Consider the following 23,833-nt stretch of genomic DNA (forward strand, 5'->3'; position numbering starts at 1 on the left):
TGGAAATCAGCAATAGTCTGTCCAATCCTGAAAAAAACCCACTTAGATCCTCAGGTGCCTGTTTCTAATCTGTTTTCTTTCTAACCACCACCTTTTCTAGAGCAATCCCCTTGTTCTTCAGCCTAGACAATCTGGTTTCTGTCCCCATTTTAGTACAGGCAGTTCTCACAAGTCTTCTCCCATTTAGACAAACACTGTATTGTTCTGGCAATCTCTCTTGATCTTTCAGCAGCTTAAGGCTTCTTGCCACCCTTGCTGGTTCACAGGAGGCATTACTCCTCCAAATTTCCCATTATGCTTACTTGGAATTCAAATCCACCCCACAGTACCTCAGCATCCTTCTGGATGCCCAGTTGTCCTTCACAGCCCACATTTCACAACTCAGTAAATCCATTTAGTTTTGGTTTTTTAAACTCTCAGACAGCTAAGAATTCTCTGGAGATATTTAGATCACGATTCCTTACATGCTTATTCTTTCCGTATTCACCACAAAGCTAGACTATTGCAACATAGTCTATCTGGGCTACAGTCACCTCCAATTAAGAAAGATCCAAACTTTACACAACACTGCTATGACTCCTAATGCCGACCATCTCTATCCTCTTCTCAATTCTCATCATTGGCTTCCTGCAGAACAGCATATTACTTTTAAAGTTCTTCTTCTTGCCTTCAAAGCCCCCCTGTATAGGCTTACCACTTTATCCTATCCCATATTGTCTCCTTTGTACACTCCATTCTCTCAATGGCCATCATCTGGTCCTCCCAAACCAAAAACAAGTTACCCTAGAATCAACTAGATACCAGGCCTTTTTCTTTGCAGCCCTAGAACTTTGCAACTCCTTACCCCCCCCCCCCCCCCCCCCATCACAGCTGAATCATCACTGAAAAACTTCATCTCACTCTTAAATCCTGGGTTTTCCAACATCTTCTTAATTGATACTACTCTCAGCTCTCTCACTGTAACTAAAGACTGAAGACCTAGTACGTGTTTGTCTCTATCGTTATCTTGTCTTTCATTTCATTTGAATGCATGGCTTTCTTTCATTCTGAAAATTGTAGTTTATTATTTTTATTGTAAACCACTGTGAACTACTTGCTGGAAATGGCAGTATAGCAAATCTCAATAAAAATAAAGCTAAAACATTGTTTATAGAGTATTCAAGGCTCCCATGATGCACAGCAACCAAGTCACACTGCAGACCATGCCAAACAGGAGGGCAGAGGAAAGGGAGGGATCTGGCCACCCAAAAAAAAAAAGCAGAGGATGTGGCCCCATTGGACAAACACCTCTGAAAGCAGAGGCTCAAAATGTTGACTTTTTTTTTTTTTTTTTTTTAAACCAAACTGACTCAGAAGCCCCTCCCTGGGCCAGAGCAGCTCACACTGCATAGCCCTCTGCTGGGAGACTGAGAAATACAGACTGACCGAGAGCAGCACAGCAGGCAGGTATTCTCAGGCTCCCGCTGCTGGTACAGATGCATAACCTAAGTGAAAATCTGTTTTACACTTTAGGGATCTTGCCAGGTACTTGTGACCTGGATTAGCCAATGCCGGAAACAGGATATTGGACTTGATGGACCTTCAGTGTGTTCCACTATGGCAAAGCTTATGTCTCCATCTGCTGTGAGCAGGCATAAGCCCAGTTGTCTAGACAAGGAAAGGCTTTAATGCATATATACCCCCCCCCCCTCCCCAATAAAAAAAACACCATCATATTACACTATTTACACAAATAGTAATGTCACAAAGTTCACAACTTCAATCACCTGTAAATATTCTACGTGAATCAGACTTTAGAACTGGAATTTAATATCAGTTTTTAAGACCTTGCAAATATGGCATTTCATTCTCAATCAAAACTAATTTCATTAACTTCTGAAAGGACATGGAGATGCAACTTTGAATCAGCTGTCATTTAAATAAAGCTGGACAAACAGATTTAAGATCTTTATTAACAGATGCTTGCAGTTTGTTGACATTTGAAAAAAAAAAAAATCATCAGGTGTACGTTCCATACAAATTAAAAATGAGCTTCCCAAAAATCTCAGTTTGACCAGATATGAAACAATTTAAAAACCTTTAAAAGGTATATTGAGAAAAAATAGGCTTTTAAAAAAACATGTTGTCATTTGCAAAAGGAGACTTATTTAAGTAATAATAAAAAAACTCCAAGCTGCATAAGTTCTGCAGACAGTTGTTCTAGGTATCTGGTCAACAGCAAAAAGCAAGCACTTAAGATCTTCAGTTCCAATTCTTGGTTCATTTCTTATTGCTGGAATTTGTGTTTCATTGTCTTCTTTGATGACTAAACTGCAGAGGAGAGAAAAGAAATCTATCAAAAAACAAAACAAAAAAAACCCAACCTAAATAAACAGATCGATCATCCTATATAATAAAACGCACCTCCAACATTCTGAAGCCAAGAAAGTGAAGCCTTCAAGGCTTGAAGCATTCCTGCAACGTGTCGTCAATTGAGGAGATGGAGCCTTACAGAGCGCACGAATGCTTCAAGGCTTCACTTTCTCACATACACACTTCTCTCTCTCACACACAGACTCACACGCACACTGTCTCTCTCTGGCACAAACACACACACACTCTCTCACTCATTCTCTCTCACATACACACTATGAGAAAATGGGGGCATGGAACACACTGGAGAGGAGAGAGGGAGGGGGTCATAGAGCCCCACACACACACACACACTCACTCTCTCTGACACAAACACACACACACTGTCTCTCACTCATACAGTGGGCCATGACCCCTTTTATACAGCAACAGAAAGTGTGTGAGCCCCTGGAACTATAAGCCACTGCTATGCTTATGGAAGGCCCACCTAGGTCATGATTGCAAACATGGATTCCAAAACCTCATCACCCAGTTTAGGAAGCACTGCAAATACATCTTCTAATGAAGCAAGTGTATTACTTATTTGAACTAGTTACAGGCAAATCACCGTGCCAGCCAAGGACCCAAAGCCCCAATTTCTCTTCGAGTTACTAAAGGGAGCATTATATACACATACATACAAGCAGCATAGGCTAGGAGGGAAGAGGTCTATGGGACATTGCTAGGAAAAAGGAACTACTTGCTGAGAGAGGAGAAAGTAAGGAAAAGACTAAGCATAGATTACTGGGGGAAAGAAGGGGAGGAGAGACTGGGGATGTAAAAAATACTTTTGGAAACTATACACCATGGTGTACACCTTTCAAAACCTAGGCGCAGAAATGCATATTTACGTACTTTTAGATACATCGTTACATTTGTGAAATATCAAACCCCATCACTTATGGCTGGCATTCTTCTAGTAAAGCTTTATAAGAATAACCATACTGGGTTAGACCAATGGTTCTATCTAGCCCAGCATCCTGCTTCCAACAGTGGCCAATGCAGGTCGCAAGTACCTGGCAGCAACCCAAAAATACTAGCAACATTCCATGCTACCAATTCTAGGGCAAGCAGTGGCTTCCCCATGTCCGTCTCAAAAGCAGACTATGGACTTTTCCTCCAGGAACTTATCCAAACTTTTTTTTAAGCCCAGATACACAAACCACTGAGTGAAAAAAATATTTCCTCCCATTTCCCATGTATTTTCATTAAGTGTCCCCTGGTCAGTCTTTATACTGTTTGAAAGAGTTGAAAAATTAATCCACTTTTACTCGTTCTACTCCACTCAGGATTATATAGACCTCAATCATATCCCTCTTTAGCCATCTCTTTTCCAAGCTGAAAACCCAAAGCTCCATAGCCTTTCCTCATGAGAGTTCCATCCCCTTTTATCATTTAGGTTGCTTTTTTTTTTGCCTTCTCCAAATCCACTATATATTTGATATACAGTGACCAGAATTAAACACAATACTGAAGGTGAGGTCAGAGGTATAAGATTTACGGTCTTATTTTGCATCCCTTTCCTAATAATTCCTAGCATCCTGTTTGCTTTTTTGGTCTCTGCACACTGAACAGAAATTTCATTGTATTGTTTACACCTAGATATTATTTTGCGAGTGCTGACTCCCAAGGCCCCCAGCATCAAGCAACTATGGTGTGGATTATTCTTCCCAATGTGCATCACTTTGCATTTGTCCACATTAAAATTTCATCTACCATTTGGTTGGCCAGTCTTCCAGTTTCCTAAGATTTTCCTGCAACTTTTCACAATCCGCTTGTGTTTTGACAACTTTGAATAGTGTTGTCTCATCTATAAATTTAATCACTTCACCTGTTCTGATTTCCAGATCATTTGTAATTATGTTAAACAACAACATTCCCACTACAGACCCATATGACACTTCACTATTTACCTTCCTCCACTGAGAAAAATGGCCATTTAACAATACCCTCTTGTTTTCGGTCCAATAACCAATTCTTAATCCACAGAAGAACACTGCCTCCTATCCCATGACTTTTTAATTTTCTCAAGGTCTAAAGCTTTCTGAAAATGTAGATACACTACATCAACCAGCTCCTTTATCCACATGTTTATTCACGTCTTCAAAGAAATAAAGCAAATTGGCGAGGCAAGACTTCCCTTGGCTGAACCCATGCTGATGTCCCATTAAACCATCTTTGTGTTCTGGAACCCTTTTCAAAAATTGTCATTAGTAACCCTCCAAAGTTCAGGTACTATGGGTGATTTTAGACAGGTTATAGATCAACAGCAGACCAGCAATTTCATGTTAGAGTTCTTTCAGCACCCCGGGGTTTATACCATCTAGTCCAGGTCATTTATTTTAACTTGTTATTCTCCATGGACAGAATGCATCTTGCAGCCCCACAAATTGAAGTGACTCCCCGTGACGTCACAGTCCCGGAACTCTCAAAGCATTTATCTTTAAAAAGAGCATTAACGTATGAGCTCGTGGTAGCCCACACTCCCCCACACCATATAAATACCCAGCTACTCCGCCCCCTTGACGGTTTTTTCTTTTCCGCGACGATCCGTCCCGTATCAACCTCTTGTTACTTTTACTTTTCAAAAATTTCTCGTCAATTTAACTTCGCAGCGATTTGTTTCCCAACGATGCCACCCAAACAGGGATTTAAACGCTGCACCGTATGTAATGGGAAGATGTCAGCTACTGACCCCCACGACCGGTGTGTACATTGCCTCGGCAGGGCACACCTCAACATTAGTTGTTCGGCCTGTGCCAGCATGCTGCCCCGCACCAGGAAGCTCAGGGAGCTGAAAATGCGGGCCGTGCCTGATCCTCGGCAGCCTACGTCTCCCCACTCACAAGGGGAACAGGCTCAGTTAAAGCGATCACATCAGGACGTGGAACAGCCTCCCAAAACTGCCCTTCCCCAACTCCTTCAACAGCTCACCTCCAAAACAGCTAGTGCTGGGTCTTCCTGCAGCGAAGTGTCCCCTCCACGGCACAGGAAGCGCACGGAGCCGAGTCTGCACTCGAAGCACTCCTCTCATGCATCTCATCGGCACCGACGAAGTACTTCCACCTCTCGTCGGCACCGAAGCCCCTCCCATCGGCACCGTCATCAGGGCTCCACCCACTCCCATCGACGTCATCGCCAAAGCTCCTCCCACTCCTCTGATCAGCATTACAACTCCTCCCCCCAGCATCTGACAGCCTGTACTTCTTCGCCCATGCCAGCAAACAGGGCTATACAAGCACTCCCCTGTCTCTCACCTCAGGAAGACATAGTTGCACAGCCTCTGACAAGCTTTCAGCAGGATGCAGCAGTTTGCATGTCCGGGGAACATAAGGTTTCACCTTCGCACTCAAGCAACCAAGATCTCATGCATCTGCTTCGGGATTTTTTGCAGCAGCACCACACTCATCAGGGTCAAGATACGCGCCCACCGGCAACAGAATCGGCGCAGCCTTGCCGCAGTCACACCTCGTCCGTGTCTACCTCGGCGTCTATGGCAGCGGAGCTGTTCTCTGATTATGACTCCTCTTCACAGCATTCTACGGCAGGTCCCTCTGATCAAGGAGCGGACACGCCAGGTTTGCTATCTGACCCTTCACCAACGCAGCCGTCCAGGACGTCTCAACCCGAAGATGTCTCTTACCCGAATTTTCTCCATCGGCTAGCGGCAGCACTGGGCATACAGTCCACGACCCAGCCAGACCCTAGATCTAAAAAGTTACAGACGCTTCGCTACAAAGAAGCACCAAAGGAAATAATCGCTCTGCCATTGCACGAGGTCCTAGCGGAACAGCATAGAGCCATATGGTCCACACCTTACAGCGTAACACCTACAAAGAAGAGTCTCGACACTAAGTACAGGGTGCAGGAGGCGTTTGGCTTTGGAAAACCGCAATTATCGCATCAATCCATTGTGGTTTGCTCAGCTATGCGGAAGCACAGAAGCTCCAGGGATCATTCCAACTTCCCCCCCACTAAGGACATGAAGCTAATGGATTTGTTGGGCAAATGCATGTACCAAAATACGATGCTAAATGCGCGCATAGGCCTCCATATGTTTCATTACTCAGAGTATCAATTCACTGTCCTGGAAGCTCTGACCAAGGTTGTCAGTTCCTTGCCAGCTCCCATCCAGGCTCAGCTACAACCATCCTTACATCATCTGGAGTGTGCCACGAATCTGATCCGCGCCGCCCATGACTCGTACGACACATCTGTGAGAGGGGCCGCAGTCGGTATTTCCACACGACGGCTGGCTTGGTTGAAAGCATCTGGACTCCGTGAGGATGTCCACAACAGAGTGGCGGATGCCCCATGTTTAGGCGATAACCTTTTTGGAGACAAGGTCAAGGACATAATCGACAACATCAAGCAGGATTTTACCACGCTTGACACACTAGAAGACGACAGCTTTAATCAGTCTCGTTCTTCAGCTCAACGGCCCTTTTTTAGCCCTTCATATAGTCAATCAAGAAAGAGATTTGCTTACCGTAAACCATACAATACAAATAAGTATGGCTCATCCTCCAAATATAACAGCAAACCAAATAAGTATCAACAATACAAAAAAACTCAGATGGAACGGAGACCCCCAAAACAAGTCAATACTGGGGCTCCGAAGAGCCTACCTTCCCTTTGACCACCTGCCACAGGGTTGGCCGGTGGGGGGCCGTCTGCAGCACTTTGCCCCACAATGGTCCCTGGTCACTTCCGACAAGTGGGTCCTTTCAATTGTCAACAACGGCTATCGCCTAAATTTTGTAAAGACTCCACCTCATTCCCATATTGTCACCTCGCCAATTCAAGCAACCCATCAGCAATGGGTCCAGGAAGAAATTGCCCGTCTTCTCCAAATCAGGGCAATCGAGTCAGTTCCACAAACTCAAATCAACACGGGGTTTTATTCCAGATTTTTTGTAATCCCAAAGAAAAAATGTGGACTCAGGTCGATTCTAGACTTGAGACCCCTCAACACCTACATCAAGAAGGAGAAGTTTCGAATGACAACGTTACAAGTGATCCTTCCCCTACTAGATCAGCATGCCTGGATGGTTTCATTAGACCTTCAGGATGCATATCTGCACATCCCAATTCACCAGGCATACAGAAGATACCTTCGTTTCCAAATGCAAACAAGTCATTACCAGTTTCGGGTACTGCCTTTCGGCCTGTCCTCTTCTCCACGGGTTTTCACAAAATGTGTCATCACTGTCGTCTCTTATCTTCGCCAGAGAGGAATAGCAATTTTTCCTTACTTAGACGATTGGCTGATATCCTCTTCCTCAGTTCAAGAGACGACTCAAGCCCTTCAGGAAACTTTAACGTTACTACAAGTGTTGGGATTTCTGGTCAATTACAAGAAGTCGCAGCTGCAACCGGTGCAAACCCTTCAGTTTATAGGGGCAACGCTCCATACGCCACGGGCGTTGGCATATCTGCCTTTAGAGAGGGCCCTGCGTATCCAGAAGCTCATACACCTGCTGTCCGGGCACACTCATGTCACAGCCCGAGAGGTGTTGGTTCTTCTGGGCCACATGGCAGCCGCAATACCGGTGGTATGTTATGCCAGGTTGCATATGCGGTCGCTGCAGTGGCAGCTGAGAGACCACTGGGTTCAAGCCCTGCATCCACTGTCAATGCTAATACCGTGGCCAGGCAGCCTGCAAGTGTCTCTTCAGTGGTGGACTTTTCCACCGAATCTTTTACAGGGTATGCCGTTCCGCCGCAAACAACCCACCTGTTGTCTTACGACAGATGCCTCCAAGCTGGGCTGGGGTGCGCATTACGGACCGCACAAAACACAGGGCCTCTGGACCCCGGAGGAGGCCCAGTGCAGCATCAATCTTCTGGAGCTCCGAGCAGCAAGACTCGCTCTCAAAGCTTTCCAGCAACACCTCAGTCATCAACATATTCAAATATACACAGACAACCAAGTGGCAATGTTTTATATCAACAAGCAAGGAGGCATGGGCTCATGGCAGCTGTGCAAGGAGGCCATGCGGATTTGGAAGCATGTTCTGGCTCTACAATCCACGGTAACAGCAGCTTATATACCGGGGAAGCAGAACTTACTGGCCGATTCGCTCAGCAGACAGCTCCTGCCGCACGAGTGGTCACTGAAGAACACTGTTACGCAAGAACTATTCAACAGGTGGGGACACCCTCTAGTCGACCTCTTTGCGTCCCCACAGAACGCCAAATGTCCCAAATTCTGCTCCAGGTTTCCCAGTCGGAGAAGAATAGCGGAAGATGCGTTCCAGATCCCTTGGACGGAAGGTCTCTTTTACGCCTTCCCTCCGCTACCGCTCATTTCAAAAGTTTTACAGAAGGCAAAGTGCGACGGCACTTCTCTCATTCTAGTGGCACCGCATTGGCCTCGTCAGCCCTGGTTTCCAGTTCTACTGCGGATGCTACAACAACCTCCAATTCCGTTGCTTCTGGTTCCAGATTTGCTCACGCAGAACCAAGGCACGCTGCTACATCCGGACCCCCAGTCACTCAAACTTATGGCGTGCTTACTGGGTCCGCAACGTCTTTGATTTTTTCGCAGGAAGTGCTTCAGGTTTTAATTGCTTCCAGGAAGAAATCTACATTGAAGTCCTATGAATCAAAGTGGCGACGATTCACTCTGTGGTGCTCCTCTCGCCACTTCATTCCACAAACAGTATCCATTTCGCATGTTTTAGAATATCTTCTGCATCTTGCAAAATCTGGTCTGTCTTACACATCCATTAGGGTTCATTTGGCAGCTCTATCAGTGATGCATGATACTATTGACAACTGCACGCTTATGCAGCATCCACTGTCTAAGCGGTTTCTAAAAGGAGTCCTGCACTTGTACCCCCCGCTTCGTCCACCAGCGCCAGCATGGGATCTTAACTTGGTGCTTACTGCACTCATGAGACCACCTTTTGAACCATTGGACAGTGCAGAAATGAAATATGTTGCGTGGAAAACTCTATTTCTTATAACACTAACATCCGCACGTCGCATTGGAGAAGTTCAAGCACTAGTGCATTACCCCCCGTACACACAGCTGCTACATGATAAGGTTATCCTGCGTACGCATCCTAAATTTCAACCAAAGATCGTCTCGCCCTATCATTTGAATCAGATGATTGTGTTACCGTCTTTCTATCCTCCACCGCATGAAGCTGAGGAACACAGACAACTTCACACTTTGGATTGTCTGAGAGTTCTTGGTATCTATCTTAGGCGAACAAAGTGTATAAATCGTCCGTCTCAGTTGTTCCTGTCCTGGAGGTCTACTGTGCATCCGAAACCAATTAACAAAAACACCTTGTCGCAATGGATCGCAAAGTGCATTGCTTTGTGTTATCAACAAGCCCAATCTCACTCAACAGGAGTTTTCAAAGACATTCCACATGTCACTGCTCATCGTCTGAGGGCCAAGGCGGCCACAATGGCTCATTTGCAAAGGACACCTTTATTGGATATATGTAGGGCTGCCACATGGTCAACTATGCATGTGTTTACAAAGCACTACTGTATTGATGCTGCCTCGTCTACTGAAACAGAATTTGGACAGGCAGTGTTATCGGCCGGTGTTTGAGGCGTCAACTTCCACCTCCTCCTGCCACAGGTATCAGTTTATTTCACTTTTTAATTGATGTGTTGGCTGTTTATACTGTTACCTGTGTAGCTGGGGAGTCTTCAATTTGTGGGGCTGCAAGATGCATTCTGTCCATGGAGAAATATAAGTTGCTTACCTGTAACGGTAGTTCTCCTTGGACAGATCATCTTGCAGCCACACAAACCCACCCTACCCACCCTGCAGTTGACGCCAGCTTTTAAAAGAACCGTCAAGGGGGCGGAGTAGCTGGGTATTTATATGGTGTGGGGGAGCGTGGGCTACCACGAGCTCATACGTTAATGCTCTTTTTAAAGATAAATGCTTTGAGAGTTCCGGGACTGTGACGTCACGGGGAGTCACTTCAATTTGTGTGGCTGCAAGATGATCTGTCCAAGGAGAACTACCGTTACAGGTAAGCAACTTATATTTTTGGCTCAATACGTCTTCCAGATTCATCAATTTCAGTTCCTCCACACTATCACCCATGAAAACCATTTCTTGTAGAGGCAGCTGTTACATCTTCTGTAAAGACCAAAAAAGAATTCACTCTCTCTCCACTCTGGCTTTGTCCTCCGAGTGCCCTTTTTGCTCCTTCATGATCTAATGGTGCCACAGATTCCCTCGCAGGCTGTTTCTGATGTACTTGAAAAAGGTGTTACTATGAATTTTTGTGTCTATGGCCAGTTTTTCTTCACATTCTCTTTTAGCCTTCTTTATCAGTTTGCCAGTGCTTATGTTGTTTCTTATTTTTCTGTAACAGGAGTTTGAGGACCGCAGGGGAAAACAGCCACATAAGTAGACCTTGGTGGAGCTGCTCTGAAGTCATTTTAGAAGTGTGAGCCTGCGTGGCGGTTCCTGTGCTTCCCCTACTGTCCTTCCCTCCTTAGTCTATTCCTTAGCTAAACAAAAGAAGTGGCACATCCAGAGCTAGCATCTTGGGTGGGCCTTTCCCAAAGGTAGGACGTGGTAGCCAACACTGGCAACAGAAGTGTGTCGATGCTGCGCTGGTGATGCAGAGGTAGACCACTGAGGAAAGGGGAGCTGCCAGGCCCACAGGAGGGGAATGCCAGATACAGTCATTTAAGATTTGGTATAAGCAGTGCACACTGGCTGACCTTGGCGTCCTTAATGACGTACATTGTAATACATTTTGCAGATAAGAGGAGTCCTGATGTAATTTAATTCTTTGAGCAAGTGGAAGTCCAATGCAGATGCTTGAGCTATCAGCTAAAACTCCTTGATTACTTTCTTGTACAGCTCCTTCTACCATTCTCCCAGAGTGCCCCACTCCACTTCCAAGAAATAAGCAGCAATATCATTGAATGTGACTGATGCCTGGCTCCTCCCCAGGGTGTGGACCTGTTTGGAATATAGAGACAATAGAGGAGGAGTGTGGCAATGTTCCCCACGAACCTGAAACTGCTTCAGGTCATGCTGTTCTGGAAGCAGTGGGAAGTTGGCAGGCTACAGCACAAGACCCAACACCTGCAGGTAACTTGGGGAAGGTGGGAGGCAGTCCATTAAGGCCATAGTAGGCACAAAAGTCATGCTTGCATTAAAAATTGTGGCACATTAGTTTTCACTCACTTCAGCAACTCCAGGAATCTTCAATGCTTGAAAACAGATGACAAGAGAGAAAAAAGTCCTAGTAATATACAAATTTTAGGTATCTCCTCAGCAAACTAGTCAAAAGATCTTTTTTTCCTTCTCAAAATATAGAGCAGTCTGTTAGCATATCTGGATTAATCAGAACTCCTCTTATCTGCAAAATCTTAAACAGCTGCATCCGAAAATCACAAGAACCAGGACCTTTTCTGTAACTGGTCCATTGGAGTGTAATAAGCTGCTTTTAGTACTGAAGTCACAACAGAATGTTGCATCCTTTAAAGCAATGCCGAAAAGTTATCTGCTGGGCTTACCAGCGCACAACACTCACTCAAGCTTTCTCTCACAAAAACTTAGTTGCTCCACTATCTGTATTTATCATTTGTATGTTGATTTAACTTTAAATTATGTACATTATTTTGTTACCTGCCTTGGATAAAAATTTGAGTTCAAAGTACCTGGAAGTTGTCTTGGCAGAAACTGAGCTGAAGATCCTGCAGAGTTCAGTACACAGAGAAGGCAATACTGCAGAATGGCTTGAAAGTTACATTTACTGCGCAGTGCTTTAAAAATCTTCTGCAGAAAACATTAGTAAGTAGTCGTCCTTTGCCCGCTCTTCCTGGACTGGGTCTTGAGGGAAGCTCACTGCGCCTCTGATCCTCCTTCCAAGAAACTCTTAAGAACCCTCAGGCAACTGTTCCACCAATCAGAACAGCCTCTGGCCACACATCTCCCACATACTGCCACCTGTAGGACAAGGGCTGCCATCTCAAAGGATCGCCCAGCAGTACTTCCATCCAACCATTCCTGCAGATCTTTCAAAACTGCCAGAATGGTCTTTTTGTTACTTCCAATTCTCTGTATCCTTACCAACATAATGCAGGTACACCAAGATGATGTCAGTCAGAGAAAGAGCTGCATTTCCTTATCATCCACAAAGAACTTATTACAGGAAAGCAACTTCGCTAACTGGCGTGACCATCTTTGGGAGGTGCAAAATGTTTTTTCCTCCTCTACCAGAACCAGACTAGTTGACTTCCATCTTGAGCCTCATACCTTCCAGAAAGGAAATCTTCAGACTTCGCATTCTCCAACGGATGATCATCAAATTGATACATCCCTACGAAAGATGTTAACTACAGAGGCATTTTTCTCTACACCCCCCCCCCCCCCAGTCCTCCTTAGGCTCTAGCAAACCAGTTTCCCCCTCAAAGGACTCAGACTCTAATGGCCCCTCCTTTACATGTGGACTAGGATCACAGCAGCTACAGATCCTCCCAATACCAAGCCCTCTTCAAACAAAAGGCCTGGGGCATCATCAGAAATTCTGGACTTAACTGCTGCTCTCTGACTCAACCCCTTATTAATAAGGTCCCTAAGCTGCCTTGCCTTCTGAGGGATCAGACCTCACAAAAATAGAGGGGGAGGGAAGAGAGGGAAACAACCCCGAGAAGGTGGGGGATCTATGCAGGCTGCACAATCCTGCTCAGCGCTTTGTACTTCACCAGTGTCTTCCTCGCACTCACAGCACCTGTCCTGCCACCCCACGTGCAGCCTTGGATTCTGGTTAGGGCTCTCAAGGGCCCCCTACCAAAGGTAAAGGAGAAGGAATGCACACATGAGGTCCTTCTCCAAAGAAAGGGGGGGAGGGGAAGAGTTCCCAGTCCATGGTTATATAGAGCAACCCAGCCAGTCCCCAAATCTTTACAGCTTTAACCCATTTAACCAGAAGCCCTTCCACAATTATAAACGTATCAGGTTCTCCTATATGGTCCTACTGTACCAGATCCAGGCTACACAAGCTCTCGTCCATCAGCTGCTGGAGAAAAAATACCAGCTGGCTGTGGTCTACACAAAACCTGTTATAAGGTGACATAATTAAACCAGTGGTTCTCAGACTCCATCTGCTGGCAGAAGTATACCCACATGTATGACAGACTGTGAATACCCCTTTACCCCCACACACTGTAAACTGTCCACTGGAGTTGGTGAAAGAGGGAGAACACACATGAACAGGTGCACACCAACTTTCTATTGGAAACAGGACAAAAAGCAAAGATTAGGTGAAGACTATTTTCTTGACTCTTGAATGTTTTCTTCTCAGAAAGAGCAAAAAAATGCAGCTTCCAGGTAAATAAAGCTTCCTCAGTGAACGGAGACATGTAGCATTATATGATAAAGCAAAGTACATAAGTACATAAGTACATAAGTAGTGCCATACTGGGAAAGACCAAAGGTCCATCTAGCCCAGCATCCTGTCACCGACAGTGGCCAATCCAGGTCAAGGGCACCTGGCACGCTCCCCAAACGTAAAAACATTCCAGACAAGTTGTACCTAAAAATGAGGAATTTTTCCAGTCCATTTAATAGCGGTCTATGGACTTGTCCTTTAGGAATCTATCTAACCCCTTTTTAAACTCCGTCAAGCTAACCGCCCGTACCACGTTCTCCGGCAATGAATTCCAGAGTCTAATTACACGTTGGGTGAAGAAAAATTTTCTCCGATTCGTTTTAAATTTACCACACTGTAGCTTCAACTCATGCCCTCTAGTCCTAGTATTTTTGGATAGCGTGAACAGTCGCTTCACATCCACCCGATCCATTCCACTCATTATTTTATACACTTCTATCATATCTCCCCTCAGCCGTCTCTTCTCCAAGCTGAAAAGCCCTAGCCTTCTCAGCCTCTCTTCATAGGAAAGTCGTCCCATCCCCACTATCATTTTCGTCGCCCTTCGCTGTACCTTTTCCAATTCTACTATATCTTTTTTGAGATACGGAGACCAGTACTGAACACAATACTCCAGGTGCGGTCGCACCATGGAGCGATACAACGGCATTATAACATCCGCACACCTGGACTCCATACCCTTCTTAATAACACCCAACATTCTATTCGCTTTCCTAGCCGCAGCAGCACACTGAGCAGAAGGTTTCAGCGTATCATCGACGACGACACCCAGATCCCTTTCTTGATCCGTAACTCCTAACGCGGAACCTTGCAAGACGTAGCTATAATTCGGGTTCCTCTTACCCACATGCATCACTTTGCACTTGTCAACATTGAACTTCATCTGCCACTTGCACGCCCATTCTCCCAGTCTCGCAAGGTCCTCCTGTAATCGTTCACATTCCTCCTGCGACTTGACGACCCTGAATAATTTTGTGTCATCGGCGAATTTAATTACCTCACTAGTTATTCCCATCTCTAGGTCATTTATAAATACATTAAAAAGCAACGGACCCAGCACAGACCCCTGCGGGACCCCACTAACTACCCTCCTCCACTGAGAATACTGGCCACGCAATCCTACTCTCTGCTTCCTATCTTTCAACCAGTTCTTAATCCATAATAATACCCTACCTCCGATTCCATGACTCTGCAATTTCTTCAGGAGTCTTTCGTGCGGCACTTTGTCAAACGCCTTCTGAAAATCCAGATATACAATATCAACCGGCTCCCCATTGTCCACATGTTTGCTTACCCCCTCAAAAAAATGCATTAGATTGGTGAGGCAAGACTTCCCTTCACTAAATCCGTGCTGACTTTGTCTCATCAGTCCATGTTTTTGTATATGCTCTGCAATTTTATTCTTAATAATAGCCTCCACCATCTTGCCCGGCACCGACGTCAGACTCACCGGTCTATAATTTCCCGGATCTCCTCTGGAACCCTTCTTAAAAATCGGAGTAACATTGGCTACCCTCCAGTCTTCCGGTATTACACTCGATTTTAGGGACAGATTGCATATTTCTAACAGTAGCTCCGCAAGTTCATTTTTTAGTTCTATTAATACTCTGGGATGAATACCATCAGGTCCCGGTGATTTACTACTCTTCAGCTTGCTGAACTGACCCATTACATCCTCCAAGGTTACAGAGAATTTGTTTAGTTTCTCCGATTCCCCCGCTTCAAATATTCTTTCCGGCACCGGTGTCCCCCCAAATCCTCCTCGGTGAAGACCGAAGCAAAGAATTCGTTTAATTTCTCCGCTACGGCTTTGTCCTCCTTGATCGCCCCTTTAACACCATTTTCGTCCAGCGGCCCAACCGACTCTTTGGCCGGTTTCCTGCTTTTAATGTATCTAAAAAAGTTTTTACTATGTATTTTTGCTTCCAACGCTAATTTCTTCTCAAAGTCCTTTTTTGCCCTCCTTATCTCCGCTTTGCATTTGGCTTGGCATTCCTTATGATCTATCCTGTTACTTTCAGTTGGTTCTCTTCTCCACTTTCTGAAGGATTGTTTTTTGGCTCTAATGATTTCCTTTATCTTACTGTTTAGCCACGCCGGCTGACGTTTAGTCTTTTTTCCCTTTTTTCTAATACGTGGAATATATTTGTCCTGAACCTCCAGGATGGCGTTTTTAAACAGCATCCACGCCTGATGCAAGTTTTTTACTCTGCGAGCTGCTCCTTTCAGTCTTATTTTCACCATTTTTCTCATTTTGTCGTAATCACCTTTTCTATAGTTAAACGCTAGCGTACTTGATTTCCTAGTTTCACTTCCTTCAATGCCAATATCAAAACCGATCATATTATGATCACTGTTATCAAGCGGCCCTCGTATCGTTACCCCCTGCACTAGATCATGAGCACCACTAAGGACTAAGTCTAGTATTTTTCCTTCTCTTGTCGGCTCCTGAACTAGCTGTTCCATGAAGCTGTCCTTGATTTCATCAAGAAATCTTATGTCCCTTGCGTGTACAGATGTTACATTACCCCAGTCTATATGCGGGTAATTGAAATCCCCCATTATTATTGTGTTGCCCAGTTTGTTTGCGTCCCTGATTTCCTTTAACATTTCCGCATCCGTCTGTTCGTCCTGGCCAGGCGGACGGTAGTACACTCCTATCACTATCCTTTTCCCCTTTGCACATGGAATTTCAATCCACAGTGATTCCAAGGAGTGTTTTGCTTCCTGCAGAATTTTCAATCTATTTGATTCAAGGCTCTCGTTAATATACAATGCTACCCCTCCACCAATCCGATTCACCCTATCACTACGATATAATTTGTACCCCGGTATGACAGTGTCCCACTGGTTATCCTCCTTCCACCAGGTCTCAGAGATGCCTATTATATCTAATTTTTCATTTAGTGCAATATATTCTAACTCAAGACACATCAAATGAAAAAAATTAAACCTAAACTGATCCTTCAATTTGTACAGCAAACATTTAAATAGTAAAAAAAAAAAAAAAAATGCAGCTGAAAACAGCAAAAAAATCCAAACGAAAGCTCCTAAAAACAGGATTACAGGTCATACAACTTGCTGCAAACTATCGCACAAGCCCTTCGAGAACTCTGCCCAATACCAGCTGTTCATATCAACTAACATTTTCAATAGAGGTGGACTCTTACCTCTTCAAGGGCCATCAAAAGGTCTGTTTCTGAGTAAATCAAGCCAGTCTGATGTACATTACAGGCATCCGTTCAAAGCCCTTACCAAAGATCCCCTGATCTAAAGGCAACATAGTATAACTCCTGACGCAGATGGAAGACTATAAATCCACAAAAATACTACCTTCTCAATATTGCATAAATTTGTGAATGCCGCGGACATAAGGAACCTAGATGCTTTACTTGCTATGAAGAACATTAATGAATCTGACTGCAGAACCCACTATAGTATGCTTGGCTGCAAGACTCGGCTACTGCATACCACAAAAGAAAAATTCACAAGCAAACTGATACAAACCCGGATGATGGTAGAGATGGAAAGCCGGTATTTACTCAGCCCCGCCCTGCTCGGCCTCGGGAGCGGACGTAGTCTCAGCTGGTGGTTCGGCTGCCTTGGTCTCTTTGCCATCTTGTGGTTTAGGGTTCTCTGGGCGTCTACGTCGGTAATTGAAGTTACGACGGTATCGACGCTGAGGTGGCTGCTGACTCTGGGTCCCATCCCCCTGGTTTTCTTTATCTTCTTCATTCCCTTCCTCTCTTGGTTGTCTTTGTCGGGGTGGTCCCCTGAAAGAATTCATTTTTTTTAAAGCAGCTTTTCTCACGTGAAAATTCATATCAAGAAACCACCGTAGGCTGCCATCATGACATACCTGCGGAATCGTGGTCTGTAACCCCGGTACATATTCTGTCTCACAGGTCTGCCTTGCTCTCCTGCACCTTGACTGTCAGCACCCTGAAAGCGATTTGACAACAAAAAAAAAAAAAAAAAAGGTTAACCTATGTTTCTCCAGCTCTATTGATAAAGCCCTCAAAAATATTTCTACATGAACTAAAAGTATCCGTTAAGAGGGATGTAGGCACAAAACATCTGGCCTTGAATTATCATACTGAATTTGTGTCAAAGATTAGAGAAATCCCTGTCCCAGAACAAAAAAAAAAAAAAAAAAAAAAAAAAGATGCTAAGAAAAAAATAATTTGCTAGTTCAATAGGAATGAATCTTATTAAAAAATGACGAACATGGAGAACATTCTACCATAGACAACAGAGTAAACACATTTTTGGTGATAAATAAATAACACCCCACAGTAATATATGCTGTGTACTATACTTGGTCACTATATTATACAAATGCCTCCACATTGTTTTTCTCTGGTACTTAGGACGTGGGTAAAACAAAAGCAATAAAGGCTATTTTTATCCAGTGTTATTAACCCAGTATGTGCACAGCAAGGATCCAATAAGCAGCATGAACTGAGCTCGACACCTGACTTGGAACTAACAGGGAAGAGTAGAAGAATGGAGGGCAGAGCCTGTTCACCGCTCTGCTCTATTAAAATGTACTGTACTGCTCAACCAAAACAAACCACCATGAGCAATAGGAGAGTGTGCACCAAGCTAAATTCATTTAAAGAGTGCAATAAACTTTGCCCCGCATTAGTTGCCCTTTGCATACCTCTATGACTTCTCCCTGTACAGGAGGATTAGAATACTGTGGTCTCCGCCCATAGGGTCGGCGCATGTAGTAAGATGGATAACGCCGCCTGCGGTAGGGACGTTGCTGAGAAGCACCTTCCCCTTCCGGTGCACTCTCTGTACCCTCACTCTTCTCGCCACTCTCACTGTTCTGGTAATTCTGCTGGTAATTGCGCGGAGGACCCCGACGACGTGGATAGCGCCTGTAATGGTTCCGGTCTGCTGCATACTTGCTCCCTTGCACTGGAATTCCACCAGGACCTGTGACATTAGCTGCCTCTGCACCCTACAAAGATGACAGGTTTGTAAGTTCATTAAAATGTCAGGTTTTCAATGACGTTAGTGTAACAAAGAGAGGGAACGGAGTACAATCAAAGTCCAACCAATGACGAGAAGGCTCCAACATACAAATTCAGAATATCTGATGGTTTTCAAGGTTGTCCAAAATATATTTCTCCATATATCATACAATATAGAGCTCACGCATACCTTCAGTGTGAGTATCAAATAGACAAAAAGCCTTCTCGTCATTGGTGTGACCCCCTGATGCAGGTGTGGTAGCACCAAAACACAGCCCGTGTCGGGTCTCTCTTCAATCAAATTTCATTAAAGGATTTTTTAAAATATAAGAACGGTGTCCCTTTTGTTTTTAAAGGCCCTTTGTGCTGTTTGTTTTGGTAGATTTTCAATGACACAATTTTGGGACCTAGCATGATCTCACATTGTCTGATATTTAAAGAACTAAATGTTGCTAATGTACACCAAGAGGCGTATTTTCAAAGCACTTAGACTTACAAAGTTCATAGTAACCTATGGAACTTTGTAAGTCTAAGTGCTTTGAAAATGAGCCCCAAAGTGTTCAAGCTCGTGTACACTTTTTCCAATCTAATACCAAAGATGAGGAATGTCATGTCCTGAAGTTTGCCTCTCCTCAAAAAAATATAAGTGTTATTGTGATACATGTACTAATGTGTAAAGAAAAACCTATAAAAAGCATGTTCCCTACACAGAACAGTCAGCAAACTACACAATAAAAAAAAAAAAAAAAACAGATCTCACCTTTTCTCCTTCAACCACATCAAACTCCACGGTCTCACCATCTCCTACACTGCGAAGGTATTTCCTTGGGTTGTTCTTCTTTATGGCAGTCTATAAAAGAAGCAGAATGCCTAAACAAGCTGCATCCATTGCTTTGTATAGAGCGGTACATCAAGTCTTTTACTACAAACGTCAGAAACTTTTCCCTACCAAAGGTAATACTTGAACCTCAGAATGGAGACCTAAATCTCTACCTCTAAAGTCCAAGGTTTCCTGCATCTGGCAGATCCCTCCCTACTGCTTTGTCTATGAAGAAACTCTGGCCCCAAACATTTAGTATCCACAACATGGATATTCAGGATACCTGACTGACAAACCCATCATAGTAAAGCCTCACATCTTAAACAAGAAGTCAGCAGCTTTGCGCAAGTTTGAATCGTTATGGATAAACTAAAACTAGTCAAAAGAAAGATTTTGGGCCCCTACTCGTGTCAACATCCCCCACTTAAAAAGCTCCTTTATCAATCCCACTTATTTGCACTTGGTAGAACAGGGTCAGACTACCTGAAGACAAATAACAGAAATCAATCACATTTAGTTAATTCTGCTCTCCAATCAAATTTCCCTACTCAAACTACTAAAAGACAAAAGACCATAGAGCAAATGGATAGATGGGGAGCTCTATCTTTCTCAACCCACTGCTCTAACATCAAAGACTGTTTACCAAAACCTCTGTATACCACAGAGTTTGGTGCTACACGGCGGGGGGGGGGGGGGGGGGACTTGAATATTTTAAACCATGTGTGAATGACTGCTGGAAGGACAAATAGAATTCGCAATATATGATCAGGACAGAAAAGGAAAAAAAAAACCATCTTTATGAATAAAGCTTTACCTGGTGTACAAATACATCTTCCTTGGTGTCATTCCTGTTTAAAATACCAGAAAAAAACAAAACAAAAGCCACAGTATGTAAGATAGTAGTAACAACAGTTATCAGGCATAACATGTTGCCAATTGGACACACATCACAATCACTCTCGTTCCATTAACATAGCACCTCAATTTACATGACCGTTGCACACGTAATTTACAAAATATCAACATTTAAGTGTACACTTAGACACCTAAGTGCTAGCTAAGCATTCAGCACTATTCTATAAGTGATGTGTGCAATTCACTTAGCATATAAAAGAGAAGCATTCACAGGGGAGAGGCATGGGCAAAACCAACATTTATGTATTTAACTTGCTTCTTTTAAGCACCCCCACTTATGTCTGGCAATTCTCCAACAATAGAGCCTAAAGGATCTCACTTCTCCAGAACCCCCTAGCACCCCCACCTCTGATTTGAGCATGGAGAATACTAACTGCAAGTCCCTGTCTCGTTGGGGTTCCTAATGCAGTCTCATCTGGACCTAGGAAATGCCCACAATGGAGGCATGGAAGCGATTTGTACAAGATCCTGCTTCAAACAATAAACCCCATGCGATAAGAGAACACAGCTGACTCGCTCCACTTAACATCCCCTCCAAAACCGAAGCAGGAAGTCAGGGCATTTGTGCCTAATAGCAAGACAAGATGGACACCTTTCCTGTGATGTCATCAGTTGTCCTATTGGCTGCCCTCATTTTAACAGCCTCGAAGCTGGGAATCCACTCGAGCCTCTCTTCTGTGGCTCACTGGCTGCAAATCACCACCCCTTACATAAGACCCCCTTCAAATTTTTACCTACCAAGGTGGCATGAAGGAGCAGCAAGGTGGCAGTGGGGGAGCACTATAGAATATTATAAAATTTTCTGTTACATTAGATGGGTCGAATATCTATTCAAAAGGTCCTAGAAAGAACATGGCAAACTTAATTTTCCTCTACAGCCAACATATTAATGTGTCAGGGATGAACCTTCAGGCAATATAGAAGGTGAAAAAAAAATACAAATTAGGCTAGGAGTTAAATGACAACCCCAACCCTAGGCAGATAAAGTATCCACCTAGGGTGGCAACATCTTAATGCTGTCAACATGACACAGGGCTTCCTGCGCTAGACTGTGCTCAAGCTATGCCACATCTGACAAGTCTGGATCAGAGGGGGTAAGATGCAGCTCTTGAGCTTGTGATCGAGCCACCCCCCCACAGGTTTTGCTGAGCCTCAAACCCAAGTGAAGGTAGGGAGGCAGTGGCAGCAACAAAAGAAGAAGGGACATTGTGAACATGGATAAAGGGGAACATGAGATACTGTATATCCAGAGTACCTGAATGTAACTCACCTTGAGCTAATACTGAAAAAGGTGTGAGCAAAATCTAAATAAATAAGAGTGGGAAAAAGGAGATCTACTGTACATGGTTAAGGTGGAAGGTAGCTCAGTGGTGTAGCTAAGTGGGGCCATGAGGGCCTGGGCCCCCCCAAATTTGCTCTGGGCCCTTGGTTGGTGGCGGAAGTCCCCAACCCCTGCTAACCAAGATGTACAGCAGCGGAAGTGGGTGGGAAGCGGCAGGGTGACGACAAAAATGTGTGTCCCCACCTTAAGGTCTGTCTACGCCCCTGGCTAGGACTTCATGTACTCTTGGGCTAGCCCTATTCCTTTTCAATGTCTCCTCTGGCAATTTACTTTTCTTTGCCACTTATATAGAAAAGCCTTGAGACGACCGTCCTTTTTGTTTCCAAAAAGGGACTTGATACCGCCTTTGTGTGGTTTTTGCAATTACATTCAAAGCAGTTCGCTGGTATATATAGATACTTATTTGTACCCGGGGCAATGGAGCATTAAGTGACTTGCCTAGAGCCACAAGGCACTACATTACTCTTCCCCAGGATCAAAGATCACTAAGCTGCTCCTCCCCTCTTTATGCTAATTCCACCACCACATCTCACATGCACTCTTCACCACTCACCTGTTGATGAAACCATACCCGTTCCGTACATTAAACCATTTCACTGTCCCCAAAACCTTGGTTGCTGCAAAACAAAATCACATTTCCAACAGTTATTAGACAGAAACGCTGAAGCACGTGGGTGCGCGGTCGAACAAGGTGATGGCGGCGAGGGACGAACTGACGCGCGTCACGAGCCACGTGGCGTCACCGAAAACAAACGCGCACCAACTACCTCAACAACAGCACTGCCTGCACTCTACAACAGGGGAGCCAGCCTTTCCGTGGCAGGCAGCGTCAGCGACGCGCGCACGGACGTCACACGTTCGAAAACTTCATAGGCGCGTCTCATCTGACGTCACTATTTAAAACCCCAAAGCCAGGCGATGTGACGAGAGAAGGGGGGGGGCGGTACTACCCGTCTGTTAAAAGGGGGAACGGAGCAGGAAAGGGAAAATGACCGCGGAATGACGACGACTTATCGCACCCTTTTCAGAACGTCACGTGCCCAAGTCACGCTCTTTGGAGGCGGGCCGATGGCACGTTGCGGGGGAAATGGGCGGGGCCTGGCGTCACATGAGGAGGAGGAGGAGTAACCAAGGGAGGCGCGCGCGCGCCGTACACTGCCGCGAGCGCCTCCATTCCATCGCCAACGGTTAAAAGGTCCGCGCGCGCGCGCCGCCAACGTCTCCCCCCCCCTCCTCCTCCCATAGGCGGATTTCTTCCCGCGCCCACTTACCGATGACCTTCTTTTCCCCCCCGGTAGCCGCCGAGCCCAGCTTGCTGTCGGCGGCGGCGGGCTGCGGCTGCTGCTGTGTCTCGGCCTCGCTGCTCATGTTGCTTGTTGGTTTCACTTCACAGGTGGTGGTGGTTGTTTCGGGCCGGCGGTGGCTCGCTGTTCCCCGGGTGTTGATGGTAACTTAGGCCGGCGGTGGGGCTGCTGCCTTCGGGCTCTCTGCTGTCCGCTCTCCGCTCCCGCTACCGATCGAACTGCCCACAAGTGAGCTCGGGACAGGCTAAGCATCGGAGACAGCCCGCCCTCTGCCAAGCGATTGGTGCGGCCGCAGATCAATCCGCAGAGGGCTTCCAAAGATGCGCTCGTGGATTGGCTGAAACGACATTCCATCAAACAGTGAGGCAATCTCATTGGCTGCCGGATTCCTTACACGCCTTTACTGGCGTTGCGTTTTCTTGGAGCCTGATTCGTCAGGGCTGAGCGGGGGTTAGAACGTGAGGGTGGGGCTATCGGGTAAGCCATAGAGAGCGCCGAATCAGGGCTAGAGGGGAGATGCCGCTCTGCAGCGCCTTCGCTCTTTGATTGGCCTCCGAGTCCCAGAGGTACCTGGCAGGGCTGCAGTGGGGAGATTTGGCGCCTCAGGCGACCTTTCAGCCTTTTCTGGCCCTGAGATTTTAGTAATTAAAACTCATAATCATCCCAGCAGCACCCAGTACAAATGCATA

General features: G+C 45.2%; 1 protein-coding gene across 2 annotated transcripts; it reads right to left on the minus strand.

Annotated features, from left to right (window-relative positions):
• Window positions 1-1,920: 1,920 nt before the first annotated feature.
• YBX1 (Y-box binding protein 1) lies at window positions 1,921-23,380 on the minus strand. 2 transcript variants are annotated; one of them, XM_030222109.1, is made up of 8 exons: window positions 23,112-23,380; window positions 22,394-22,457; window positions 20,398-20,431; window positions 19,524-19,613; window positions 18,445-18,750; window positions 17,641-17,723; window positions 17,289-17,554; window positions 1,921-2,332 (listed from the first exon to the last, which is right to left on the minus strand). In XM_030222109.1, the coding sequence occupies exons 1-7, from the start codon at window positions 23,206-23,208 to the stop codon at window positions 17,320-17,322; spliced, it is 909 nt and encodes a 302-aa protein (XP_030077969.1). In that variant the 5' UTR covers window positions 23,209-23,380; the 3' UTR covers window positions 1,921-2,332; window positions 17,289-17,319. The 2 variants fall into 2 exon arrangements, with proteins under 2 accessions (XP_030077969.1, XP_030077968.1); XM_030222108.1 differs by having other exon boundaries at window positions 1,921-2,310; window positions 23,112-23,379.
• Between the last annotated feature and the right edge of the window lie 453 nt (window positions 23,381-23,833).

Source organism: Microcaecilia unicolor, chromosome 13 (genome assembly GCF_901765095.1).
Source record: "Microcaecilia unicolor chromosome 13, aMicUni1.1, whole genome shotgun sequence".
Classification (NCBI taxonomy): domain Eukaryota; kingdom Metazoa; phylum Chordata; class Amphibia; order Gymnophiona; family Siphonopidae; genus Microcaecilia; species Microcaecilia unicolor.